This window comes from Brienomyrus brachyistius, chromosome 2 (assembly GCF_023856365.1).
Source record: "Brienomyrus brachyistius isolate T26 chromosome 2, BBRACH_0.4, whole genome shotgun sequence".
Taxonomy (NCBI): domain Eukaryota; kingdom Metazoa; phylum Chordata; class Actinopteri; order Osteoglossiformes; family Mormyridae; genus Brienomyrus; species Brienomyrus brachyistius.
The window spans coordinates 29,453,179-29,480,165 of record NC_064534.1 but is presented as its reverse complement, the minus strand read 5'-3'; the positions used below and the strand labels follow the sequence as shown (position 1 = coordinate 29,480,165).

General features: G+C 40.3%; 1 protein-coding gene across 3 annotated transcripts; it reads left to right on the top strand.

Annotated features, from left to right (window-relative positions):
- The first annotated feature begins 528 nt into the window (after positions 1 to 528).
- On the top strand, positions 529 to 24,473 carry rab3c (RAB3C, member RAS oncogene family). Of its 3 annotated transcripts, none has more exons than XM_049003873.1 (5): positions 529 to 596; positions 2,514 to 2,741; positions 14,099 to 14,217; positions 19,858 to 19,982; positions 20,133 to 24,473. In XM_049003873.1, exons 2-5 carry the CDS (start codon positions 2,514 to 2,516, stop codon positions 20,321 to 20,323), a joined length of 663 nt encoding a protein of 220 aa, XP_048859830.1. In that variant the 5' UTR covers positions 529 to 596; the 3' UTR covers positions 20,324 to 24,473. The 3 variants fall into 3 exon arrangements, with proteins under 3 accessions (XP_048859830.1, XP_048859828.1, XP_048859825.1); XM_049003871.1 differs by lacking the exon at positions 529 to 596 and adding an exon at positions 680 to 782; XM_049003868.1 differs by lacking the exon at positions 529 to 596 and adding an exon at positions 1,220 to 1,381.
- Positions 24,474 to 26,987: the final 2,514 nt, after the last annotated feature.

Below are 26,987 nucleotides of genomic sequence, written 5' to 3'. Positions count from 1 at the left end.
CAGGAGGCAGGGAACAACCCAGGATGGGGGGCCAGCCCATAGCAGGGCACACTCACACACCATTCATTTAGCAACTCCAATTAGTCTCAGCTCATCTTTGGACTGTGGGGGGAAACTGGAGTACCCGGAGGAAACTCCACAACGACATGGGGAGAACATGCAAACTCCAAACACATGTGACCCAGGTGGAGACACTAACCCGGGTCCCAGAGGTGTGAGGCAACAGTGCTAATCACTGCACCACCATGCCCCGGGACTACCAGCAATATTTCATTAATGATGCTGGTCCACCAGTACCAAAACATAACCTTCGCTAGTATAACCAGCATGCATTATACTGGTCATGCTGGTTTATGCTTTTTTTTGCATCAGGGACTGAATTTGATATTTACACAAAGACCTGTCATTTTAAAAGTTCGGTAAACTTTTTTTATTAGCTTTCTATAGACGCACAAATATATGGGTCCTCATTATCTGTATAAGCGTTAAGTGTGCAATGCGCAATATTCATTGGGGAAGTAACCCTGGCTGAGGCGAGTGTTGCGTTGTTTTCAGACGTTCGGCGTGCAAATACAGCTGCGCTATATTTACAGGAGGTGGGTGTGGAAGGAAACGGGTTTTCAGCACTGAGCGATACTGTGTTAAATCTTGACTCGGATAAATATTGTTGGGGTTTTACAGACATCACAATTACATATATTATATATACAATTTGTTTTTTTTTTTTAAGATAAGTCATTATCGTTTTGTTTGTTTACCTTCAAATGGACTTATATGGGAAGGTAAGACAGAATCACGGATTTAATTATGAATACTGTAGTCGCAATGAATTATTTTGGAAATTAAGGAATCTTAACATTTTAATTCTTTGGTCTAAAAGAAGTGTTGAGACCTTAAATCATAAAGTATCATCGTTATATTTAATATGGGACACGAAAAATAATAACTATATTAAACGCATAACAAGAAGGATTAATAAAAAGTAAAACTACAGGCAAACTCCAAATTAAATATGAAAATAAGGAAAATGGAATTAATATTATTACTATTATTATACGTTGTCTAGGTTTTATGTATATGCATGCGAGTGAATTCTGGGTAATCCAGTGTGTTCCGTTTGCTGCGCTTCTCATCGCGATGCCCGTTGGCGGCAGAAGACTACAAACCCCATACGCAGTCATTCTTTGCGCTCAGACGTACGTTCGCACGCTGCCACAGTTGGCGCGTGCCTGCTTGGCTCTAAAGGGGAGGACAGCGCTCGGGTGCTGATTTTCAGGAGGTTTAAGGGGCGCTGCCGGAGGTTCCCTAAACTGCTGGCATTAACGTTTTTTCCGACATCGGCGAAGCAATTGGTATTATGAGACAGGAGGCGGCCGTGCAGGTTTGTATGTGCTGTCGTGCTGTACATCAAACTTATGGTTTATGTATCTAAGTTATTACCGTTTTGTGCCTAGAACGCCCCTGATTTTAAACACCCCAGTTTTATCTAGATTGTATTGTCTATGAAAAGGTAAGTAGTATAGCTTGTAAAAAATGTATTTAATTATTTGAAACGGATACTGGTAATCCATTGTAGTATTCATTGTTGAAAGTATTTAAATTGTTAAAATGCTGAACACAACGGGCGACATTAAAGTTAAAAGCTTTCATGTATAAACGCGAAAATCATCGTAATACAGCCTTGGGCGTATTATTTGTATCCTTTTATTTTGAAACTCAGTTTTACGGATTAGCGATTCAATTCTGTTTATTAAATAGACGATGTACAAATATCTCGTAGGGGTAATGATATTATTAACTTAGATTGTTTTTTGTGGATCAAAACGAGAACTAGTGGTAGAGTCTTACTAGGTTAGATGGCAAAATTGCAGTTAAATAACATACAAAACAAGTTCCGGTATATTTCAAAATATCCGTGCTGTGATTCCTAATCGAATGCTATGCTTTAATCACGTAAAAAAATTACATATACACTTCCACACTGGAGCAGTTATATACTGAAAATACCATTCGTTATATACATATATACATACACACAAACACATACCCGCACACATCATATTGGATCTGCACTGAAATTATGTATATATATAGAGATTCATGAGTCAGAATGATGCATTGCCTTTCCGTGGAACACACAGAGGTATCTGGAACATTTCTCTGACGTGTATGAATGGTAAAACACAGAAAAGGGGGGGAAAAAATCTCAGCGAAATCTGAGGTTGCCAGCAGAGGCCTCACAGATGCATTTTATGGCTGAGCAGTGTCCTCAGTCCAACAGAGAGGATGCTGTTTTACAGAGGTTTTGAAAATACAGACCTTCAGATAATAAGTGTGTTATCCCAAGAGAGCATATTTGACATACTGATTATCACCGAATGTCAGAATCTATTTTGTCGTACCTGCAAAGGATGGCCTAGGATCCATTCTTTTTCTCCCTGTGAATGAGCTGTGATAGTCAAATTGGTTGCTATTTTAACCCACTTAAGTTTTTCTTCCTTTTTTCCTACTAGATGACTGCCACACAAGATGGTAAATTTGGCCAGAAAGAAAGTTCTGACCAGAATTTTGATTATATGTTCAAACTGCTGATCATTGGAAATAGCAGCGTCGGGAAGACATCGTTCCTCTTCCGCTATGCAGATGATTCTTTCACTTCGGCCTTTGTCAGCACCGTTGGCATTGACTTCAAAGTCAAAACTGTGTACAAGAATGAGAAAAGGATCAAACTGCAAATCTGGGTGAGTCGCGATCCTTTTCAAACAGGCAGACAGGGTGGATTTTAGCCATTGAACTTTCAGAAATACATCTGCCTTTCTGTGCCAGTAATTGATATAAAGATGAAAAAGAAAGGTTTCAAAACAAAAAAGTAATCCATGTAAACTCGTTTTGTATGCTACTGATTTTATATAAAGAGAAAGTCTAAGATTTCTGCAAAAAGGATAAAGCGCTGCAGGCTTGTTATGATCTGCAGGGATTATCTTATTCCTTATTTTGTCTGTGATTATTGCCTTTCTGAAAAGAGCAACAGCGTTATTTAATTTAAGTCTATTCTAGTGTTTTGTGCTTATAGATCTCCAACAAGTGTTTCCAAAGTAAGCATGATGTTTCATAGCAAGAAAAGGAGAAAAACACACCTGGGGCCAAAGGGTAACATGAGGGATTACAATCAGTTGATGAGGCTGACATTGGATCTTCTGAACATTGTTTGGGTGTAACAGGGACCTCCCTGACCCCATGACCTCCCATTTCACACTGCGATAGGAAGGCACCCACGGACCTAATCAATAGCCATCTAATTCTCTGATTTATAATGCTGAGGGCAGCAAGTCGCTGTTTTCTTCTCTGCTATAGTCATTCATCTGGGCCCCAGCAGGCGGAATCTTCTACAACAAACTCTTAGGGATGGAAACTCAAAAAACAGAGAGATGCTTCCTGGATGGTTATTAGCTGCTGTTGTTAAGAGCCGTAAGCATGGAAATGACACAAAAGACAAAAAAGGTTAGGAAATTGCAAGGTTGGTGAATATTTCCATCCATCCATTTTCCAAACCGCTTATCCTACTGGGGCACGGGGGGTCTGGAGCCTATCCCGGAAGCAATGGGCACGAGGCAGGGAACAACCCAGGAGGGGGGTCAGCCCATCGCAGGGCACACTCACATACCACTCACTCACACATGCACTCCTACGGGCAATTTAGCAAGTCCAATTAGCCTCAGCATGTCTTTGGACTGTGGGGGGAAACCAGAGTACCCGGAGGAAACCCCACGACGACATGGGGAGAACATGCAAACTCCACACACATGTGACCCAGGCAGAGACTCGAACCTGGGTGGTGAATATTTGTCATTGAGAAATGTTCTTCTTGTTTAAAAACCCCAAAACAAACTCAGACCTTGCCCACACATATACCCATATTCTTTCTTGAAACACTGTAAAGTATGTACCGGATTTTGGAGTATACCTCACTTTTGTTAAAATGTGGAGTTAAATAACCAGAATGACTGATCTTATGAAACCCATAACAGCCATTTCAAGATTAAATCTGAATATGTCTTATTATTTTATTTCTTATGCCGTGTGTAGTCCAAAAAAGTATCTGTATAGTGTATGTATTGAGTATATCCAAAATGTAAACCTGTTTTGCATATACTGTAGAAGATAAAAGAGGGGGAGGTAGGAATTCTGATGTAATGCCTCTACATATGGTGGAGCATTTCTAACAAAAAAAAAATACCCATCCAGTAATTACTTTCAAAAAGCATTTTTTTCTTATGCCTGGAAAAAAAATCCAATTTACTTTTTCAAAAGCTTTTTCAGTATTTAATGATGTACTGAATAAATAAATTAATGGACACATAAATAAATGAACAAATAAATAAATCAATAACTAGAATACAAGCCTGACAGAGAATATAGATGATTGCTAGGAAGAGGGTACAAGCTGGTAATTGCACACAGTTACATGAAATTTAATTTAAGTAAGTATGGTGTCAAGCAGAAGGTTAGAGGTCATGCACTGTACAGTTTTGGCATATACTTACTGATTCCAAGCAAAATAGGTAGTGCTTTCTTTAACCATTTTTATGAACAAAAGCGACGGATGTTCAAATAATATTTCACAGGACAACCAACTTGTAGAGGTGATTTTTTTGTCATATTGAAAAGAGGCTTTTTCATTTTTATCTGTGAGACATTTCACTCATTGCTTTGTTTCTGCATTAGAAATGTGTTCTTGGATTTGTAATATTATCAAGTTGTGGATTTTTGGGCAATGTACATCACACTGCCTTTATTTATTAAATATATAATTACATATCTAGTTCCATATCTTTCTTTTTGGTCAGAAAACGATGTTTTCCCGTCTGATGACACATTTAACTGTTTCCAATAGTGAGGTTTCCAGAGACTCATAAAGTTCAATGAAGGATGTCTAGTCTCTTTAAGAAAATAAAAGTGCTGGATGGAGGGTTCGTTTCGGTTTAATCTATTAGTTTAGAGCTGGAGCATGTTCGCAGATGAAGTGTGCTGAATTTCTGTTCCATTTATTAGGGACAAAATGGACTTGTTTGTTATGAAATGTTCAGTTTCAGAGAAACATTTGCGTGAGAGAGACTAATAGGAGTACTTCTGGTTATTTTGGATGTTCATAAACGTCAACCATCGCAAAAACCAAGAACATCCATGTATTGTTTTAGAACTGCTGATTAGTGCCAGGTTTGTGGGAATTAACAGACCTCAATGTGTGAAGTCCATCAATTCTTAGAAGTAATGGGCTTGATTAACATTATTTGGACCATATCTGTCCTCTATGCTTATTATCATGTTGTTATCTATGAACCTAATGATAATTGCATATAGTTCTTCCAAGCCATTTTATATGCCATGATTGGAGGTACTAGTTTCAGATAAATGTATTACTGTAACACATGTCTACTGAATGTTTTACTGCATTCCATGATTTTGGAAATGATGTAAAGGGATCAGGCGGGGTTTTCTGCGGTAGGTTTTTTCGAGAAATGCACCAGAAAAATTAAAACAGAGAGATATGAGTCGTGTCTATCAGCTGTAGTGTAATATCGCAGTGTTCTTATGGGAAGTACACCTGTATTACTGAAATTAAGCCATTAGAAGACAATTGTAGCAAAGCAGAGGAAGTAAATAGGCAGTCAACAGGATGTCTCCCTGAACCTTCCTGTTTGAGTGTTGCATGTTTAATGGAACACGTGCCATGGGAGAGTGGCAGCATTAAATATGCCCGGACTGGTCCAGCATGGTGGCCTAGGGCTCCAGGGACTCCAGCGGCCGACAACACAGCTCAGTGCTGCTCTGCTCTGCGTTATCTGATAAATGGCAGCTTTTAGAGAGGAGGCCGATGGGCTCCATTTAATTAGGGTTTAGTGGTTTTCAATCAATACTAGATTTTTAACTAAAATCTATAAATTGTCCAGTTTTATATAGAAGGTTTACTGTATTTTTAGAGAAAAATATACAACATGTACCTTAAGGAAGGCATGGATAATTCTGTTGTCTAATTGTGAATGAACGCATTGAACTCAGCACAGGCTCCTTAAATATGCATTGCCTTCCACTGTATAGTAAAATAACCGCTCAATAGCAAAGTTGTTTGCCACAGTAATATAAGATATTGAACCTTGCCTAAGCTTGAAAAATGCAGTCCATTTTCTGTGCAAAGTGGCAGTATGTATTCTGAGGTATCAAGGGTGGACTGCTGTGATTAATTGCTTTCCGACTGTCAGAGTTAGCAAAAGTTACCAAAGGGATGTAGCCAATAGAAGCCTAACTGAAAGAGAAACGTAGCCATGCTATGCGTTATGTTTGACTAAATATGATTGATAATGGTCTTGTCTCAGTAGTCAGTTTTAAGGCAAGCAGAATAACAAGAAAGTTGTCTATAAAACAGGCTTATAGAGTTTTTAAAGCAAAGCAATCAATCCATGAGCTGTTAGGAGAATTCTGCTGTTACACAAAATTACATTGTTATTTTTCCCCATCTGTATCCTGCTGATAGTCACTGTATTACAATAAGTGCCCTTTAGTTATCTGTGTTTTGTATGTTCTTTTCCTTTTTACAAACCGCTTTTGTAGTCTAACATTATTAACTTTATTAGTCAGTATTTATACGTAAGCAGTGATTCTTTAATATAGAAGTGGGTTTGAGTGAATGTATTACAAATGACAAATACATACTTTATAAATGACAGCTTTCACAGCTTATCTCGTATTACTCTGCGTCTTAGTGGGTAGATTGCAGTGTTCTCCCACCTGCTTTGCTGTGAATGTTCTCCTGTTGTCTGCAGTTAGGTGACATGGTGTCTCTGAGTTGCTCATGGTGTGTTATTGTGTATGTGTCCTGCAGTCAGGGGTGCTGTTAGAGATTAAACAACAATGCATGAATTTGTATAGATGCGGATGTATTAAACGTATACTGTATCATAGACAAACTTAGTTATGAATTTATCTCGTTTGGGAAAATGCACATTATTTTTCACAGTTATTATTTAAAATATGCTTATTCTTGTAAAAAAAATATTAGCACTATTTCTTCACTTGCGAAAATTACAGCCATAGGGCTAGTCTTGTTTTTGTTAATTAGAGCGTGAATCGTTAACTGTGCCTTTAAAATTTTAACACGCAGCTGTTTCGGATCTGACGGCAGCTGGCAGGATTTCTCCTGATTCTTTATGCCATTCCACACAGTGGCGGCCAGGTTCTGAGTCATATGAAAATGCAGACAGAATTTTAACGGGAGCTAATGTCACAGACAAGTCAGCGAGTGATTCACTATTTAAAAGGACAGTACTGGGGTGGGAACTAAGGTCTTAATGTAGGTTACAGTAAGCCCGAATCTGAGAATTTTACCCGTAACAAGAGGCTTCAATCCTAAAATAGAGAAGCAAAAATAGCACTGTGTAGGGAAATGATCAAAGTGATTCCTTCATGCAACAGAATTTTCATCACTTAATCCCATTCATTTAGCCACACAGGCAGAAGAAAGGATTCCATTTTCTGGATGTGTTATAATTAAGGTTATAGCATTCTACCAATTATGTTCTACACACATTTAACATATTTTTTATATTTCATAATTGTGATGTCTGTGAGAAGGATGTAGTGATTATTGAGGGATTGTTATTCAGTACTAACAAACCTCATGAGAATTCTCAGAATACTGTGGAAACGTTAGTTGCTGCAGTGATGCGACAAGGTTGTGTGTATATTCCTGACCTACATTTCACCCGTTATGAACTGATTCCTTTTTACATGCCTGGCAGAAAATATGTTTCCTGTCTCGGATGAACGTTTGAAATATAGAGCTGTAAAATGCAAGTGTCCCTGGGATCTGGTGATGCCTGGTGTTCATTTACACACTTAAGGAGCCTTTCTGAACACTGCTCACTGTGACACACTGTGCGAGCATGTGATTCTGTTCATTGTTAATAACTTTTAAGCTTCACCTGAATAGAGTGGATTTTTTGAGGGTTTCTACTGCGTATTTGCGCAATGGAGTGAATTGGACATACTAAGGAGAAAAATGAATGTGTGTGATGATATTCTAAACACAAGACTGAGGGATTATGTCTCCTAGCTGGCCTGGGAATGCTTGCAGATCCCCCAGAAAGAGCCAGATTCCACAGAGGTCTGGTCTGATCTGTTGCCACCCTAACCCTCACCAGGAGCAGTACTCTGACGTTGAATGGATGGGATGTGTGCTGCTGAAAAAGCAATAGTTTTAACAAAATTTGCATACGTCTGCAGATTTGCTTCAGTGCCTTGCTGGTTCACATCACAACTGCACTCCTCCATGTTTTCAGGGTTTTGGGCAGGGGTGGGCAGTCTTACCCGTAAGGGCTGTTGTGTATGCAGGTTTTTGTTGCAACTCCCTGTTACGACCCCAACGGTTGTTTACTCTGCATATTGGGTGGATGTTTCCTTTGGGTGTGTTACTCTGTTTCTGGCTCCACCCACTGTTAGATTTCTTACCTCTCCATTTTGATTGGCTGTTTTCTTCTTCCTCCATTTCATCACTTCCTTTATAAGGCCTGTCCAGACAAGCACAGCAGTCCTTGGCTTTGGAATTTGCTTGGTACTTCTTGTGCTGCTGATATTCATTGTGTTTGACCCCTGATTTTGCTTAGCCCTTCTTGGGTTTGGTTACTTTGGATTTTGGATTCTATAAATAGGCTGTAAATATCTGTAATATATTGTGTTACTGTGTGTAGCTGAGGAAGCAGGTAGCTGAGTGCCATTTGACTGTTTTGTAGCTAGTCAGGGAGATAGGTAAGTTTTGTGTAATTGTATTTTCTTTCGTTTGAGCTAGGTAAAGGAGTACCTTTTTTCTAGTTTGCAGTGTTTTGTTTGTTATTTTGGCATCGTGGGTTCCTGAAGTGATTCCCTCTGCTAAGGAAATCATAAGCACAGAGGAGTGGTTTCACTCCACTTTTTGTTATGCCTGACCCTAGAATGGGATGTAACACTACCTAATTAGATTATTAATTAGAGGACTGATTGACTGAAGAGCTCTCACACCTGGGTTTGAACAGCTGACCTAAAGGTTATCCCAGAAACATGCATGCATACTGGCCCTTTGCTGATATGTGGATTTCCTACCCCTGGTTTAGGGTGACAGCCTTGTGTTTTGGTTGAGAAAGACTCTTTTGGACAGTCTTCCTATCGCATGTAAGAACTGCCTTCTGTTGGACTGGCTATCTGTGTGTCCTGTGCTTTCTACCACTGGCTCTGGATCACTGTGAGACTAATTAAATATGATTGGATGGAGGGGTTTTCCTCATGATATTGGTCTGCAATTTTTGGTGTTGTGTTTGGAGAGGCCAAATAGATAAATTGGCACAATTATTTATAAGTAAGATGCAGTGTCTGTTGGGAGGTCTGCTTTTTGTGGATACATTGATACAAAACTGATCATACCCTCACTGATAGTAAGCTAGTGTATCATGTGTATCATTGATTTGTGCATCTATTATGCCAAACAAAATTATGAAATCCTGAACATACAGTTCAATTTATATAGACTGTTTTAAAATATTGTGCCCATAACCTCTGGAATACAGACTGTGGTAGGCCTGCCTAGGACAAGCGGACTTGGCTAAAGTAATTTGTGGTGCCAAGACATATCAGGTTGTTTTGCTGCTATAAACAAACTTTTAAATATTTATGTTTGCTTTGAGAAATGAAAACTCTTTCTATAGGGCATTTGTTGCTTCTTCTTTACTGTTTCTACCTTTTTCTCCCTTTCTTTGGTATATGTCCATTATCTAGCAGCGCTCTCAGCCTCTGAGCTAGATGCATTACAGCAGACTTTGAATTTAGCGTAATGTTTTTCATTGCTCAGCTTGTCAGCTAGTGCCAACAAGCCCTGGTGCTGCACGTTCCTGTGAAACAGTCAATGTTTGCAGTCTCCGTTAGCAGTATTTCTGCAGCGTGACAGTGTCTCATGAGTACTTTGATGTCTGACTGACATTGTGCACAGACCAATCATTTCCACAGCACTTACTGTGTTTTCGTTAACACTGTGAGGTTAATGACGGTTGTCTTGTCTAGTTTTGCCTCAGTTTATGAGTCTGGTTCACCTGGGTGAATCATGTGCGGCGCCGTTTTGCAAGATGTGAACCTGGAAAGTATAATAATGAGCTCATGTGTGACTCTGAGAGCCAAAAGATTTGTGACTGTGAAATGATTGTGTGAATAATCGTTTTTGCCTGAGAAATGTCTGTGAGTGAGTGTGGGTGCAGTGGAACAATGTGAGTTTGGGGTAGGGCTGGGCGATATGACCTCAAATCAATATCACAATTAATTGAACATCATGAACAATTATTTAGTTTTTTTGTTTTTGGGGTCATATTTGATTGACAAATTTTGTACTGTAAATATGCTCAACTATTAAAGCTGGGATATTTTTTCCTATAATGAAAGACTGTATATCATATCTTTACAATTTTAAAATAATTGAAAGAAACACATAGATGAATCATTTATGGTTATTTACTGAAGATTTTGAACAGCTGAAATCAAAGTCCAAATCGCTTGAAATGAAAATGTCTTATGAAAAAGGTCACATTTTAGTTTTAATTGAAAAAACAAGCTCCGTAACAAAGTAGAAAATACAATGGTAACTTGGCTTGCGAGCATAATTCGTTATGGAAATGTGCTTGTACTCCAAAGCGCTCGTATATCAATGTGAATTTTCCCAAAAGAAATAATGGAAACTCAGATGATTCGTTCCACAACCCAAACATATTCATATAAAAATGATTTATATAAAATATAGAGTAAAAATACATAAAACAAATTAACCTGCACTTTACCTTTGAAAAGAATTGTGGATGGTGTGAAGGAGAAGAGGAGGGTTATTTTGTAGGACGACTTTCACTCCAACTAACGGAATCACTGCTATCTGTTGGCTCACTGGAATCCTTTTCTTTTTGTGCGACTTTAACAAGGAACCTATCCAATGACAGCTGCTTTTGCCTCAAATTTTGACTATACTAGTGAGGCACGCCGACTGAGACCGAGTATGGGAGACGATTACCCACAATCCCACAGCGAGAGAGAGAGAAGAACCATCGGCTCAGTTGTGATTTCCTGACGCTAGGCAGACAGCGTATACATGATATTCATATTGCAAGACTTCGTCCGTGTATCAAGTTAAAATTTATTTAAAAAATTTGCTCTTCTTGCAAAACACTCGCAGACCAAGTTACTCGCAGTCCAAGGTTTTACTGTATATAGTTTGCATTTCCTGCAAAAAAATTAACTGTTTATAGTAAATACACCTGTCTGGGTGAAATTAATCAGTGAAAGCGGTTGATTATTATCGATTTATGTCTCAGGCAGATTACCATCTAATTGACATTTGTATATTTACTACACAAATATAAGGTAATAAAGCGGACAGCTTCGTTATTTACTGAATTTTATTGACGCTTTCAAAATACAGTACTGCTGTTTCAAACGCTATTCACATCACAGTACTGCAAGAATTAAATTACTGAACTGTGAATAATTTAAATACACTATAATGCAGTACAATACTGTACATAAAATGTAGCTTATTGTAGTTTAGCTACTGCATCTTGGCTCGTTTTTGGCAGTGAAGAGTCTAATTTGTAATTGACAGAAAATGACTTTCTTTCTACGTCATGTTTTCTGTGCATGCAGCATTAGCCTCAGGTGGCTAGCCAGAAGGAGACGGGTTACCCCAAGGCAAAGTAGGCAAGTAAAATTTAACAAGCACATGGAAAGGCTGATGGGGCGGCATGGTGGTGCAGTGGTTAGCACTGTTGTCTCACACCTCTGGATCCCGGGTTCGAGTCTCTGCCTGGGTCACATGTGTGTGGGGTTTGCATGTTCTCTGCATGTCATTGTGGGGTTTCCTCCAGGTACTCTGGTTTCCCCCCATAGTCCAAAAACATGCTAAGGCTAATTGGACTTGCTGAATTGCCCGTAGGAGTGCATCGGTGAGTGAATGGTGTGTGAGTGTGCCCTGCGATGGGCTGGCCCCCCATCCTGGGTTGTTCCCTGCCTTGTGCCCATTGCTTCCGGGATAGGCTCCGGACCCCCCGCGACCCAGTAGGATAAGCGGTTTGGAAAATGGATGGATGGAAAGGCTGAGGTTCCCACAAGAAGAGGCTTGGGAACGAAACCTGTGCTTTTCTAGCCATACATTTTGGAGAATATAAGAAATTTGTACATGTAGTCTGATATATATCGAGAGGGGGGTTAGTGGCTAAGGGACCCAGGTGTGCATTAAAGGCAATTCTAATAAATTATTAAATTATTCGTTGAAGATCTCATTGTATAAAATTGTGAAAGTATTGTTCTTTGTGTATCGCTTTGAGGTGGCATATATATTTTAACACAGACGTGCCCCAGGTAGGGCAGTTTAAAACTCAGTACCATGTTATTTTCTGAATTTGTACTTGAACAAAGTGCAGCATATTTAATACAATTTGGTGTCCTGCCATCCCATTCTGTGTACTTTTAACTGTGTGGAGTAGGTAAATGTTTTTAATGACCTGTTGTATTAATTTATGCAAAGAATAGGACACGTGCAGCATTTCATTTATGAGAGGAGGAAAAAAACAACTTCAGATAATTGGCATGATGACAGGCCTTGTGCTTTTGTGCCATGAGACAGGGAATGAATGATTGCCATGGCAATATTCTGTAAAGATGGAGGAAACAGACCGGTCTGGACTAGACAATAAGAACATTAAACTGCTGAAGGAGGACAAAGACAGTGTTTACAAGCGTATCTCGGCTGATCAAAAAGAAAGCACACTACAAATGCGTGGATCAAAAAGCCTAATGTATAAGCACTAATATGACAATACTGCAGGCAGCTCCTGTGTCTGGGGGATGAAGCTTCAGTAATGTCGGGTCCACTTTTGGTTTTTCTAATGTGTGCAGTTTCCCTGCTTCAGATCACTAGTTCACCATTATTTTCATGTAAATGAGGAGTCCCATCGACCCGTGATGTAAATTCATGGGAGATCGCAACAGCCGCATCAGTATGACGAATATGGGCATGAGCCAGGCTGTGCGTGTATGTGGTCATACTGTCAGTGACGTATGCCAAGCCATTGTTCCCTGGAACCTGAAGTGCTGAGATGAATATAGGTCACTTTAGGTGCAATGTCGAGCTGATAAGTGCGTCGTGGTGGCACCTATTCCTGATCAGAGGCATCTCAGGCATATAACATTACGAAGCCGTTGTATGCAGACCATATGAATTGCTCACAGTCTTTGCCTAGTAAACTCACCTGGCCTTTGATCTTTCCATTTTGCTGGGGGGGATGGAGGGGGGGTATTTTTGAATGGTAACTGAAGCCACATTTTACCTGTGCTTGCTCTTCAAACAAATGAGCAATACTTGACACTCAAACATGGATGAGCTGTGGATGCAACACAGGCGATGTGGAGGTGTTCGCGAAGGATGATTCATCGCTTGGCAGCGGGGAGCCAGCTACTGCCGTGAACATGTGCTCGCTCTACTGTAAACAATCAAGCTCCGACCCTCCAGCTTTCAAGCGGAAGAAAAAAAAAGATGAAATGTGACGATCGTATGTTTATTTTTGCTTTCCCTTCCCCCTACAATGGTAGCAGCCGTACATTGTCCTTTTCCTACGAGTACGATTCCCATCCTGCCACCATTTTTGGTCTTTAACAAGTCAGTTACAGCAGGAAAAGCCCCAGACTTCATTATCATTACCAGCAGCACAGGGAGTGCTACCTATGCGTGGCCAAGGCTGGTCACAGAGATGTCGATTACCATAGCAACCCTTTGGCCCAAGGGGTACCTTGGTGTGTGTGTCTGTCAGAGTTCTGCACTGGTTATGGAACACTGCATCCATATGTGCCCAGCGATGTAGTGGGAGCTGCAGTGTCAACAGTGTGCGAAGGGTCTTTTATAGCTGTACGAAATGAAGCTGACGTCCTCTGCAGAATCTCTTATGCGCATGCATTTGCACACGTGTATATGCAGTTGAATGCATTTGTGCATGTGAGACAGAGAGGGGCGGGAGGTAACCTGTGTGCCTTGTGTTTCCGTCTGTAGGACACAGCAGGCCAGGAAAGATACAGGACTATCACCACGGCATATTATCGGGGTGCAATGGGCTTCATCTTGATGTATGACATCACCAACGAGGAGTCCTTCGCAGCAGTGCAAGACTGGTGAGTATGGAAGTCAGGAAGAAAAGCTTCATCTAGGTATTTTCTCCAGTACAGAATGGAGTAGACATGTACCTCTTTTAAGGAGAGTTCCTGTGTGCTATTTCATGCTCGCAGTCACATTGGAGGGGCTGTGCTGTCCAGATTTAACTGGATAGATTTCAAAATAATAGGCTATTCTTTCCTAAAAGTGGTGCTTTTAAAAACTGTGACATTTTAAAGGTTTTACAAACTAAATCAAATAATAAAAAATATAAATATACAAAGACAAAATAAACAGTAGTGATGTAAATGTACGAGGTTTTTAAGATTTGCAGTTAAAAATGCACACTGGTATATGGTATACTGGCACTGTGGCATGTAAATCCTTTACCTGAAGAGAGGACTAAAATAGCTGAATTCATTTTCGCTGGCTGCTCCCACAGCCATGCATTATTGATCACAACATCCATCAAAACTGCTCTCACCCGGTCTCAGGCCACTGGAGATTTTATCGACATTGTTACTTTGTTCCGGTGACGACAAAGAATGGTCTTTAATAAAATAGCGTACTGGTCTTATCTGTTCTTATCTAAGCTCATGGACCCATGTTTGCTTTTTTTCCTCGAAAAAATATCAGTTTGGTCCTTTGTCTCACCGAAAGCAAAGCAGTTTTTCCACATCCAGGGCATAGACAGAATTAGGTTGCATTTGGCTCAAGAAGCCGGGTTGGTGGAGCAAAAATATACGTTTTTAAGCTATCCCAGTGTTATCACTGGCTCCCAGTTCAGAAAATCATTCTGTGAGAGCGAGACTGAAGACAAGATAATGCCCTGGAACTGAAGGTGCCAAAATTCAAGGATTTTCCATATGTTTATAACCGGACAGAATTAATCCACTGAAAGTAAGCTGCAGGAATAGGGTCATCGTTTACTACATAAGTCTTACATGATACAGAGCTTGCCACTGCTAATTTAAAAAAAAATTAACTACCAATAAACAAGGGAGGCAATTCCTTCTATTTTATAGCATTAAAGTAAGATTTCTACAGTAAAGCTGACTGATGGCAAATAAGACAGACTGCAAGTATTTTGGTGCTCTTCCACAAGGGTTCGTTACTCCTTAATATGAAATTGTTGATCTTGATCACAATGTGCAATGTGAAGCATATCTAACAAAAAACTTACAGTGCAGCACTGCAGCTAATAAAAAAAATTATAATAATAGAAATAATAATATTTAATTTCAAAAGCACCTTTCAGAAACTCAAGACTTCTTTACAACAAAGAGGCAAAAAAAAACATTATGATTATCATGGTTTATGGCTGGAAATGGACAAATCCCAGACCGAAATAGCAGCGTGAGTAATTAACCTCTTCTAGGACCCAGTCCAGCACCATTAGCTACATGGTATAATTTTGTATTAAGAGCTGTTCACTTCGACATGTCACTGCTGTTTCCTAGAGAGGACCATCAATTGAAATGGCTGATGTTTTTCTTTGACCTTTTGAACATCATTACAAGCACAGTGCTCTATTTGTCTGGACTCCAGATGTCTGTGTTTCTGTTGCATTTAATTTTTAACTATCATATTTAGGTCCCTGAAAAATTACCTTTTTATCTGTTGTCGCTGGAATCGGTGCTGGTGCTGGAGCCGTGATGAATCTAGTCACTCTGACTCACTGTAGTGAGAAACTCTGTTTTGCAGCATCAGCGAGTCCCCTGAACGCACTGTCAGGTTCACAGGCCGCTGCCGGGATCCAGCCCTCGACCAGTGACGTAGCTCTGCGGCTCAGTCAGCTGTGAGCTCCATCAGAGCCGCAGCACCGTGAAACGCGGGGATCTTCGCGCACTTAAACAGAGGCTCTCTCTGAAATGCCAGGCTGCATAAATAGACTGGCAGCGAGACGTCTAATCCAATCAAGGCCTGCTGAGTTGAATTAACTTAAAAACGGAGCAAACCCAATAGCAGGCTCAAGCCCAAGAAGATGCAACAGAGCATCTGGATTTTTCAATAGGAAAATAATATGTTTAGGTTACTTTCATTTAAAATGGGGGTGTCACTCAGTCCCTGGTGGGACACGTGCCTTGTTTTTCTTTTAGTCCACGTATCTGTACTGTCCGCAGAGTCCATGCAAAATTTTTCCCAAAAAGCATGTGTGAAGCAGCCGGCCTCCAGATATCATGTTTCATTTTTGCCTAGTTTATTAAAATGTAGAGCTTATTCATTAATTAAGGGTAGCTGGAGCATACTTTATCATGTCGTGACATTTATATAAAATGACTCCCCTCCCCATCAGTTCCTTATTCCCACTTTGTAGTAGAATATAATAAAAAATAAGAATGAGAAAACGTGTGTTATTACTTAGAGAAGTAAAACTTTAAGGAGCATTTTCATATGCCAGTATGACAACATATAAACTTGTTTGGCCCTGACTGGCTGGTGTCCCTTGCCGTGCTCACGGAGGGTCCCCAGCACACTGATTAACAATGTTGGGTGTTTCCCCTTCCTCATGTCAGTCCCCCCACGCCATAAGCTCTCTTCTGGTTACACTAATTTTGCTGCCCTTGTGGTCGCTCTTCCTATTTACCTATTCCTCTTTTTGCCCCTTTTGAGAAATCCAGACCCAGGTGTCCATGGTAACAGCTCTCCCCCCGAGGGAGATGGCGCCAGCTTTTCAGGACGTGAGCTGAGAGGCAGGGTCCAATCTGGCTAATTTCCTGCGTAACATCCTGAACTATTCTCTGTCCCCGAGTGGGCTTCTCATTGCCGCCTTCAAAACTCTACTGGTGTCTCCTTTTTCATGCAGATTGCTGATTATCTGTAGTGATGTGGTGCAGGAGTGGCTACCAGGGCCACGTGACATTCTCCCAGGTCACACACATTTACATCATGTACCTCATTCAGCTGACCGGGATTCACTGGTTTAACTGTAGCATTATTATAGCGACCAAATTACACTTGAAAAAGACCCACATGACATAACTGAGTCGGTGTGGTTAGGACATGGTGGGAAGCATAACTAGCTCAGAGAGACACCTTCAGTAATGCTGAATTGCTGGGTCTTATTTTATCATCATCATCATCATCATCCAGTACTGACCCATATAAACTGTTCTCCACATCTAGAACTCCTGACGTGTTGTTTTTGCTATATCAAAAATTTTGTCCAGAAATCATTTTTCTGACTTTATTTATGTAGTCTCCAAACCAGCTAGCTGTTTCCTCTCAGCAGAAGTTGCAATCCACCCAAGCTGAACAGTTCAGAACACTTCATTTGTAAACAAGCAGAAAGCTGAATTCCATCTCCCTGTGCTCTTCCTTTCCATTGCGTTCATTTTCCCGGTGAAGCATTCATGGTTGTGTGAGCTCACTGCAGCAGACCCTCTCCGTTTTCATCACTTTTGCTTTTATTTCCCGATTTATATTGTAATAGTTATGATAGTGCTTAAAAAATGCGCACTGTGTTCACCCTCATAACTGTTCACTTGCAATAACTGTTGTGTTTATTCTTGTAATGACTGTCGTGTTTATTCCCATGATAATTTTATATGCCAGTGCTGCTCTGGTTGTCATGTTGTTGCCGGTTGCTATGATACCAGGCGACATGAATGGCCTAGTCTCCCTCCTTGAATAAACCGGTGTGCAATACAGGCTGTTTGCACACAACATAAAGCCTTTTGTGTGATTAACAATTTATTGTTAATTCATTATTTATGAGATCAAATCATTAAACTGAAAAGTAGATTTTTAGTAACACATTGTCAGTTAGCATTATAATATATGGTGTTAGACTGCCTGTGTTCCACCTAGATGGTATAAGTGTCCTGTTAAATGCCACGCGTGTGCATTGCTCATGGAAAATGTCCTACTACTTGGATCCTCCCACTGGGCCATGGGGGTTAATAAAAGAGGGTGAAACATTAAATCCCATCTCCTGGAGGAAGACCATAAAAGTGTGTCCACCTCCCTTTATTTAAAAAATAATAACGATATAATGAAATCATGCCGCTAAAAGTGAACTTCGTGGTGATCCTACAGCTGGTTGTGATTTCCGTATTTTGTAGGGAAACTACTTTTCTTTGATAATTTTCCATAAGTATAAATATATACTAATGGTTTATTCAGAGGTACATATCAAATTCAAAGGATATAGGGTGAATATAGATCAGCTTGTTCTATGCTCTAACTCTGAAATGAAAGAGTTATGTACGTGAAGGAGGGCCTGTCATCAGATAATTAGGTAAAGGGTTAGATAAAACACAGAGTGGATATATTTAAATTGAAATTTCAGTTGAGAACGAGGACCTAAGGTGGTTTCAAGGAGACAAGCTGGAGATTAAGCAAAGCTGCTGAGTACCATAGAAGACTTATTTATAAAAGCTCATCTCAACCCAAAGCAAAAGCTAAACCACAAGTAAACTCAATCCAAAGCAAAGGCTAAACCAAAAATGATCCCAATACGAATTGAAAGCTAAACCAAAAGTGATCCCAATACGAATTGAAAGCTAAACCACAAGTAATCCAAATCCTAGCTGCATCTTGAATGAAAATTATTACCTCAAGCTTCTGGGCATCAATGGTTGCATGGTTGGACATCTTGTGTCTTTTCTCCAGTGCCGTTTTTTTAATCAACACAGGATACCATTTTGAAACTGATGTTTTTGGCAAACCAAAGTCCTCTTTCCTTTTCCACTGCTATGCCTCCTCTGTAGTCTGTATGCTAAGGTTTCTGGACGAACAGTGATGTTTCCTCCTGTACGTTCAGGCTCCCTTGTAACATTATAGTTAATCTGAAGCCTGAATGTTAGTCATTCACACAGCCGGGCCGCCCTGTTGGCTACTGGTAATTCCTACAAGTACTATACTTGTGATAGAAGTCGTAGTGGTGTTAACCCATTCATAGGTGACAGCCTCACTGCGGCGGTGCTGTTTCATTTTTATAGCAAATGATGATGAAGAGTGATTTCCCTGGCCAAGACTAATACAGTTAAAAGCAATTATTTAATCAAAAAACATCTTAGTCTGTTGATTAAGCAGTTTTTTAACGTTTCTGCCTCCTCACATGCTTATCCTAGCAGATCAGATAAGATTTGGCTAAGCATCCTGCAGCAGACTGCAGAAGCGGTCTGACTGCTGCTTCCGTTTTGGCATTATTCTAGCCCTGTGTCCTTACTGATTAGTGTCGTTTTTGTCATTCAGTCTTGTAAAGCATCATTTGCCATTTTGCAGATAATATGCTTTGCTGGTCGGTCTTAATTTGCATTTGTGATCTGTTCTTTCTTCTTGTGTGTTACACATAAGCAGCAGTGACATGTCATGCCAGTTGACATGTCACTGCAAATCAACTTGATGTGAGAGAGGCAGGAACAAGGAGGCGCCAGATGGGTGTTTGGTGTGGGTTGTCTACAGGGTAGGCCGTCTTGTGCGAGTTGGACTTCTGTCCTGTGTCTGAAGGGTAGGAACTTGATCCCATCATGACCTCCCCTGCCTGACTGCATGCTAAGGAGCAGTGTAGAAACACTCGTTTTTTCCTTCAGGGAGTAAACCCAAGGTAATACTTAGGCCAGTGACACTTTCTTCCTAGGTAGTCATTAAAACAGAACTATTTTGTTCTGATTTTATGGCAACATGATCAATGAGTACGTTTTGTTTCGCCTCAGGTCAACTCAGATCAAGACATACTCTTGGGACAATGCACAGGTCATCCTTGCTGGGAACAAATGTGACATGGAAGAGGAGAGGGTGGTTCCGGTGGAGAGTGGGCGGATGCTGGCAGAACAGCTCGGTGAGTGTGGACTGTGATGTTTTAAAACTCTTTATAGTAATGGGGAGACAAAAAATGGTTGGCTTACTTACCTATTGTTTGTATTTCAACAAAGAAGCTACAGTAGCATTTGTGTTATTTGTTTAATGCCACCTTATCTGCTTTCTGAAGGCTTTGAGTTCTTTGAGACCAGTGCCAAGGACAACATAAACGTCAAACAGACGTTTGAGCGGCTCGTGGACCTCATCTGTGACAGGATGTCAGAGAGTTTAGAGACGGACCCGGCGGTCACCACGGGAACCCCAAACGCCAGACTGACTGACAACCCCCCGCCCCTCCCACAGACCAACTGCGGCTGTTAGTGGCCAGCCGCTCTCAGCCAGGAGCAACAGCCTGAGGGTAGAATTTGCTATGTTGCCACGACGCCCAGTTCCTTAGGTATAATTTACCTTGCATCCATATCTCACTTTGATCGATGCATATGCTGATGTAATGTGCCAAACGTACCCCTTTGCTTTGAAGTTTCCCTTTGACTTGAACATAATTTAGTGTATCTCAAGAAATGCACTCTCCTATAGAAAACGATATACCAAACTTAAGCTTAACGTATGGCAAAAACAATTCACAAGCCTGTGTTATGAAGTATTTATTTTGGATCTGTTTTGTTAAGCTCCTGCAAATTTTTTGTTGGTTTTCTTTAATGAATGAAATAAAAACTACCAAGCCCTGTTTCTCAGATTTACAGGCTGTTGCTGTTTCATAGACTGATGGGTTCACAAAGGCAAAAAGAACTGTTTGGTGTCATACATTTTATACAATTCACTCTCCTTCGTTAATTCGGTTGGACTGGTAATAATACCCTTAGGTTATCAATCTTACTGCTTGTGCTGTGTCTGGAATTTGCTCTCTTATGTTTTGTCTGTGTGTTAAAAGGTAAATCAACCAAATGCCAGACTTAATCAAGAACCCCCTCCTAAACTTTTGTGATATCAAGTGGGATTTCGCATTGACAGTGTATACGCAGTAAATCTTTATTTCCCTGATGTAAATGTTAATACCCCCTGTGTGTTTCAGGTTGACATTTTTCAACACCCGAACATTGTAATTTTAACATTGTGACAAAGGAGTCCCCTTTACCTCAATTCCTTGTGGAAACTTGGTGCTATAAAGATGTAAAGTGTTGTTTAGATAATGGCTAAACCCTCAGTGTGCGTTAATGTAGCCAGGTCAGAAATCAAGCAGCCATTTCCTGGGCTACAGATAGATATGGGAACGTTAGGTGTACGTTTCAACCAGGGCAAACATGAAGGATAGCTTCTGAAATGATTGCATTTCAGGGGATTCAGTTTGCAGATACGTATCTTTATAGGGTTTCATGTAAAACCCCCTGTTGTCTGGGAGGAACTCTGACCTATTAGCTTCCTACTCTCTCTTTGGCTTTTCCATGTTTCCAGTTTTCCTCTCACATGGAACAGATCCCTGCAGCGCATGCATGGGGACATGAGTAGCAATTTTTGTGGAGAGTAAGACACTTCAAGCAAAGTGTGATACGGTATCTCTGCGATTAGCTCAGACTGTAAAAAGTAGAGCGGTAACCACAGTGTATTGAGCAGAGTACATACTTAGTGGGATATTAATTTATTATGTGTGATGGGTGATTCTGGTGTTTTGAGTCTAGGAGCTTGCATAACCTGTTGTCCATTTGTAAATAGATATATACTTAACTCTAACTTGGTGAGCTACTCACCATTACAATGCGTGGCCTTTACTACAGTTTATTATTTATTATTAATAGCTTATTATTCTTGCGCATACATATATCATGCTACAATGTATTCATTTACTCCATCTGTCCAGACTAGCGCGGCCTTAGACCTGCTCCGCCCTATGCTGAGTGTCTCTGTTTGCCTTTGCGTCATCATCCTTTATGTCTTTAATGATTGGTCCCAGTGCAGGATGTCTAAAGCCTTTAATGAACTCTCCGCTGCCGATGACCAGAGCAGGCTCACCTGCCGCTGCTCACGCCGAGGTCACCAGAGGTCGTAAAGACTCCTGTCAGCGGTAAGAAGAGCTAAAACACCTTTAGGGTCACAGTGAAGCCAAAACCTGGATTCAAAGAGTATTACCATGAAATGAAATGCAGCTGTTTTGGATGGAAAGTAGCATAGAAGTAGCCAGAAAAAAATGACTCTGACCCCCCAAATGCATATTGAAGATTTTTTTGAGCAACACTGATCCAGGTTAATGGAACTGGGTCATGAAGAAGCATCTGTGATTTATTTACCATTTCACTGGCTATTAGTCCAGGTGTTTGTATGTCTATGTAGATTAGATACTTCCAATGCAAAGTTTTAAAAAAATACTTTTTTAATGTTCATGAAGTTTACTTACTGGAAAGCCTGGGCTTGTGAGGCGTCTTTGTCAGTAGGAGTCTGCAATGTCAGTTTGTGATCCTTTTTTTCGAGTTTGGCTTATGCTGAAAAGAGAGAGAATATGATGTGTCAACATTTCATCCTGGTGAAGGATCCTCTGTTTCAGAAGTGAGGTGCATTTAATACCAAAATATTCTTTTTAGTCAAGATTTGTAAAGCATTACTCTGATGGAAAATGCACTTGATTGTTAGTTTCGTATTCATATATTGCTATTACAGCTACTTAATTCATGCAAATACCAGTATACCATTATTATATTCCATCAGTACTACTACATTTTAAATATGAAGATGCCATTAAACGTAGCTTTAACTTCTTAACTTTTATTTAAAAAAAAGCACTCGACGGAGTTTCGACTTCACATGAAATACTGTACGCGTAATGTCAATCTGTATACTAAATTAGGTATGTAGTGCTTGTCATGGCATTTGTGACCAATTCTAAAAAAGGATTTACACACAGTAGACATTGTCTCGTAGATGTTGCGTGAAATGGTGAGTAATCTAGAATTATCTATATGTATTTATTGTTCAGTCAGTGTGCATCCTCAGACGTATTTTTGAGGTGCAATGGGCCAACAAGTGCAATAGTTCAAAACCTACTTCATGTATTATATATAGCTGTCCATAGCTTGTTTGTGTGCTGTCACTGGTGTGATTGTGGTTTGCATGCTTTGAGGACAAAATCCAAAACCTTCTCTGTAGGAAATGAGGTAAAACGGTACGGGGCTACAGTATATAGTTCATTGAATATCTTTGCACCTGTTTGCCTGCTGCTTGATGATTCCCAGTATTAAAGATTCTGATGATTTATAACAAGCAGATTCTTTAGTGGTTACCGGGCTTGTAAAGTGGGTTAGGGTTAGGGGCAGTTCGGCATCTACCTGTACACCATCATGGAAAGTAGTCAGAAGCTCTGACAGCTGAAATCGCCAGGGATCTCGGGCTATGCTAGCGCGTCTCTGGGTAGGTACTGCTTTATATTTGCGACTCCTTTGTATTCGGCATATCGGGAAACTTGCTAATTGCTAATTTGCCTGTTACATTTTTGTCTCAGTTTTCTGTTTGCAGCCTTAAATGAAAGTTGTGTCTCGTGACCATGTTACTGATCACATGCGTGGGATGCGGTTGCTTTGGAAACTTTTGAAGCAGAAGGGCAGCACGCACGAGTGGTAAGATGTACTGTGAATTAGAGGCCTTCAAGCTGTCCACCTCTCTGCCGTTAGATGGGATCGGCTGCACGGCCTCCTGTTTTGATGACATTTTTCCATATGTCTTGCTACATATCACTGTTTATGATTGTTTCTATTAATGGTGGAGGGTTGTGAACAAAGAAGGGAAACCCTTATGGCTGTTTGTAGCCCGGCAGTATCAGCACAGAGGTTCACAGAAGCCACTTCGTTTGAAGACCTCATCAGAAGCACATTGCTGTTTTGACTGTCACGAGGAACAGCAAGCTCAATTATCTTGTCTGTAACTCACTGTGACCCTTTCCTTTCCCCACTCCTGTGTTCTTTTTGCCTTTGGAGAACCACTGTGATGCAGCACCAGTGCAAACTTAGAACTGTTACTTTTCCTAAAGGCTACTGATTCCATAGTGGCTATTCTGCAAATGATGTTCCCTTGAATTTGGATATATTGACATTAAATAAGTTGTTGTTTTTTTTTCTCTATTATCTCCCAAAAATGAGTAAAAACTCTTTTGTTCAAGCAACCATCACCTCAGATTTTCCTAGAATCAAATAAATACATAGATACTTAAATAAATGTGCATAGGTTATTTGTCAGCTAGGTCTTGATAAACTCTTCTGCTGTTTCCTTTTCATGGATTTTATGATTAGACAAAAAAGAACTCATCACTAAACAGTACTGACTTGCAGGACTGACAAGCTTGGTCTGTAACAATTAATGTGAGATACTGGATTGACATTAAAATGCCTCTTGATCGCTTCATTCTATTTTCTTAGTGACGCATACTGTTGAATTGGATATTTTCCCTGTACCTGTATGTGAATTATTCTGTGTTACACAGGTGTTTTTGAGATCACAGTAAATAAAGCAGTTATGCTACTCTACTGTATTCCTCAGTATTCTTCAGTGTCTGTCTCTTCCTGTCTCAGCAGTGTTTCTTAATGAACTAGTTCAGTCAGGTCATAATAATACTATATCTATGGCAACAGGTTTGGCTTTGAATTTATGGAACAAAACAGGGATACATTTGAGAAATATGCTGAGGTTAATTTGTCACTTTAAAACTTGTTAAATTTCCTTTACAAATATGCCCCCTGGTGGTCACAATATGATATTCAGTAGTTGTTTCAGTCACTGGAAATGCCTGGTTGGAATGAGATGTATTGATATCGGCTAAAATGTAAGGATATGCACGTATGTTTCAGCTGGAAAAAATACATCCTTTGATCTTTAAGAGGGTTACAATTTAACATTTTATTCATCTTCTAATCAGGGTCACTGAGGGGACCAGAGGCAGGACAGAGCATGAGGTAAACCAGGCAAGGGCACCACAATCACCCCACCCCTCCCGAAAGTTCCGGGAGTCTCCCTTAAATTGACAGCAGCTTCCATAGACCCATGAATGATGTCCAATCTCTTGGAAATCTGTTTTTCACAATGCCGATAAAATTTCAGCAACCTTTACCGCCGCAATTCAACCCCCCAACCCCCCCAACCTGGTCGACAAATTTCACAGCCAGCAACCCCAGCTCGCCATCCGCAAGTTTAACCACCTGCACCTCCTCAGTCAGCAACTTTTCATTTCCACCTTCCAGAAATCAGTATGCTTAAGGTGGGATGTCTGCCACCAGTCCATTGAATGGCAGGTACACAGACACACTATGACAGGGGTCTCCAACTCCGGTCCTGGAAGAGCTACTAATTAATAATAAAATAATTTAATCAATACTTTATTAATCCCCATGGAGAAATTGTCATTTTTTATGCCTCCCTCAACTTGCACTTTGTGGAGTAAATTGTCCACAAAGGGCAGTCACTCGTAGCAGCATCTAGGGGGCTGGGGGGTTAAGGGCCTCACTCAAGGACCCACAGACATGCTGGGATTGAAACTGTGACCTTACAATTACCAGCACACAGGTTTAGCCCACTGTGCCACACACACCAGAGGTGAGATTTGAACCCCCAGCCCTGAAGGCATAAAGCTACACTGCTACCAGCTAAGCCTGCTACTGCTTTTGGCGGTTTCAGGATATTTACATTCATTTTAGGAAATATGCCGGGAATAGCCCAAATTGTTCTAAGTTTCTTCATTTAACATCTTTGTGCTTGATGCCTAGGTTATGAGTCATAAATATAGGGTTATAGAAGTAGGTAAATGAGATGGGATACAAGGTCGGCTAACATGGGGTAGAGGTAATAATTTCTAATTCACACTGCATCAAAGAGTATATTAAAAGTCTCAACTCTTTAACTCAGCCCTTGTAGAATTTCTGAAAAAATTCTAGAAGTAGCCTGATACATACAAATGGGCAGTGTTCTTTATGGGTGAGAAGCTATAACAATGTGGTATTATTCGTAACGATACAATAAGACATGACATAATTGATCCAACTGTACTTTCTGTGATTAAAATAATGAATAAATCCCAGGGCAACAGCACAAGCAGGCAGACAGACAGGCAGACAGACAGGCAGACAGACAGGCAGACAGGCAGGCAGACAGGCAGGCAGACAGACAGGCAGACAGACAGACAGACAGACAGACAGATAGATAGATAGATAGATAGATAGATAGATAGATAGATAGATAGATAGATAGATAGATAGACCCGACCTCTCTCTTCATGGTCACTGGTTCCTGCCCATTTTAGAAGAACCCAGGCTTTCCCAAGCCAGCTGAGTGATATATTCCCATAAAAATATTTTTGCAAAACAGTATTTTAGGGGTTTATTTCCCTCCCACTCTCTCTATATAAGAAGGCAGAGATGGGCTTTGATTAGCATATTATTGATATTCTGTCATTTTCAATCTCATTTCCATTTCAAAAATAGCTCAAATGGCCCATTTAGGGGGGACCCTACCCTTGTCAGTCAGGGCCACCAGAGAAGCTAATCTGACCCAGAGTTTTTGAAGACGAATAGACATGACAATAATATTTGTCCTTTTTTATTCAATCTTGCAATATCAATCAGGATATAAAATAGTGAAAGTCTGGCCCAGATTTGTCACAGCATGCATACGAGTTGCTGATGACTCTTGTTGGTCGAAATATCCCCTAAGATAACTAACTTTAAGTACGTAGTGGGACCCGCGGTTTCATTTATATATAAAAAAAATAATAATGGAATATTCCCGAAAAAAAGGTTCATGAGTTTTAAAAGCATGCACCAAGTGTGTACAGGCAGTAACATGATGAAACCCATGGGCCCAGTTGAGCCCAGTACATCTTCTTTTGTCCCCTTACCCACACTTCCCCGCAGAACTCTCTTCCAGTCCCTAATACTAACCTCTAGTGTTCTCACTGATGACATACAGTGGCTTGAAGAATTATCCAATCCCCTTGAAAGTCATGACAATTTTCTAGAATATGAAATATATGCACATTTTTCTCAAACAGCATTTA

What these genes read in the sequence shown, in the direction of transcription:
- rab3c (XM_049003868.1), top strand. Translation starts at nt 1,358, where the DNA reads ATGAGACAGGAGGCGGCCGTGCAG. An exon ending in GGATCAAACTGCAAATCTGG is followed by an intron (nt 2,742 to 14,098) that starts GTGAGTCGCGAT and finishes TTCCGTCTGTAG; the next exon opens with GACACAGCAGGCCAGGAAAG. An exon ending in TTCGCAGCAGTGCAAGACTG is followed by an intron (nt 14,218 to 19,857) that starts GTGAGTATGGAA and finishes GTTTCGCCTCAG; the next exon opens with GTCAACTCAGATCAAGACAT.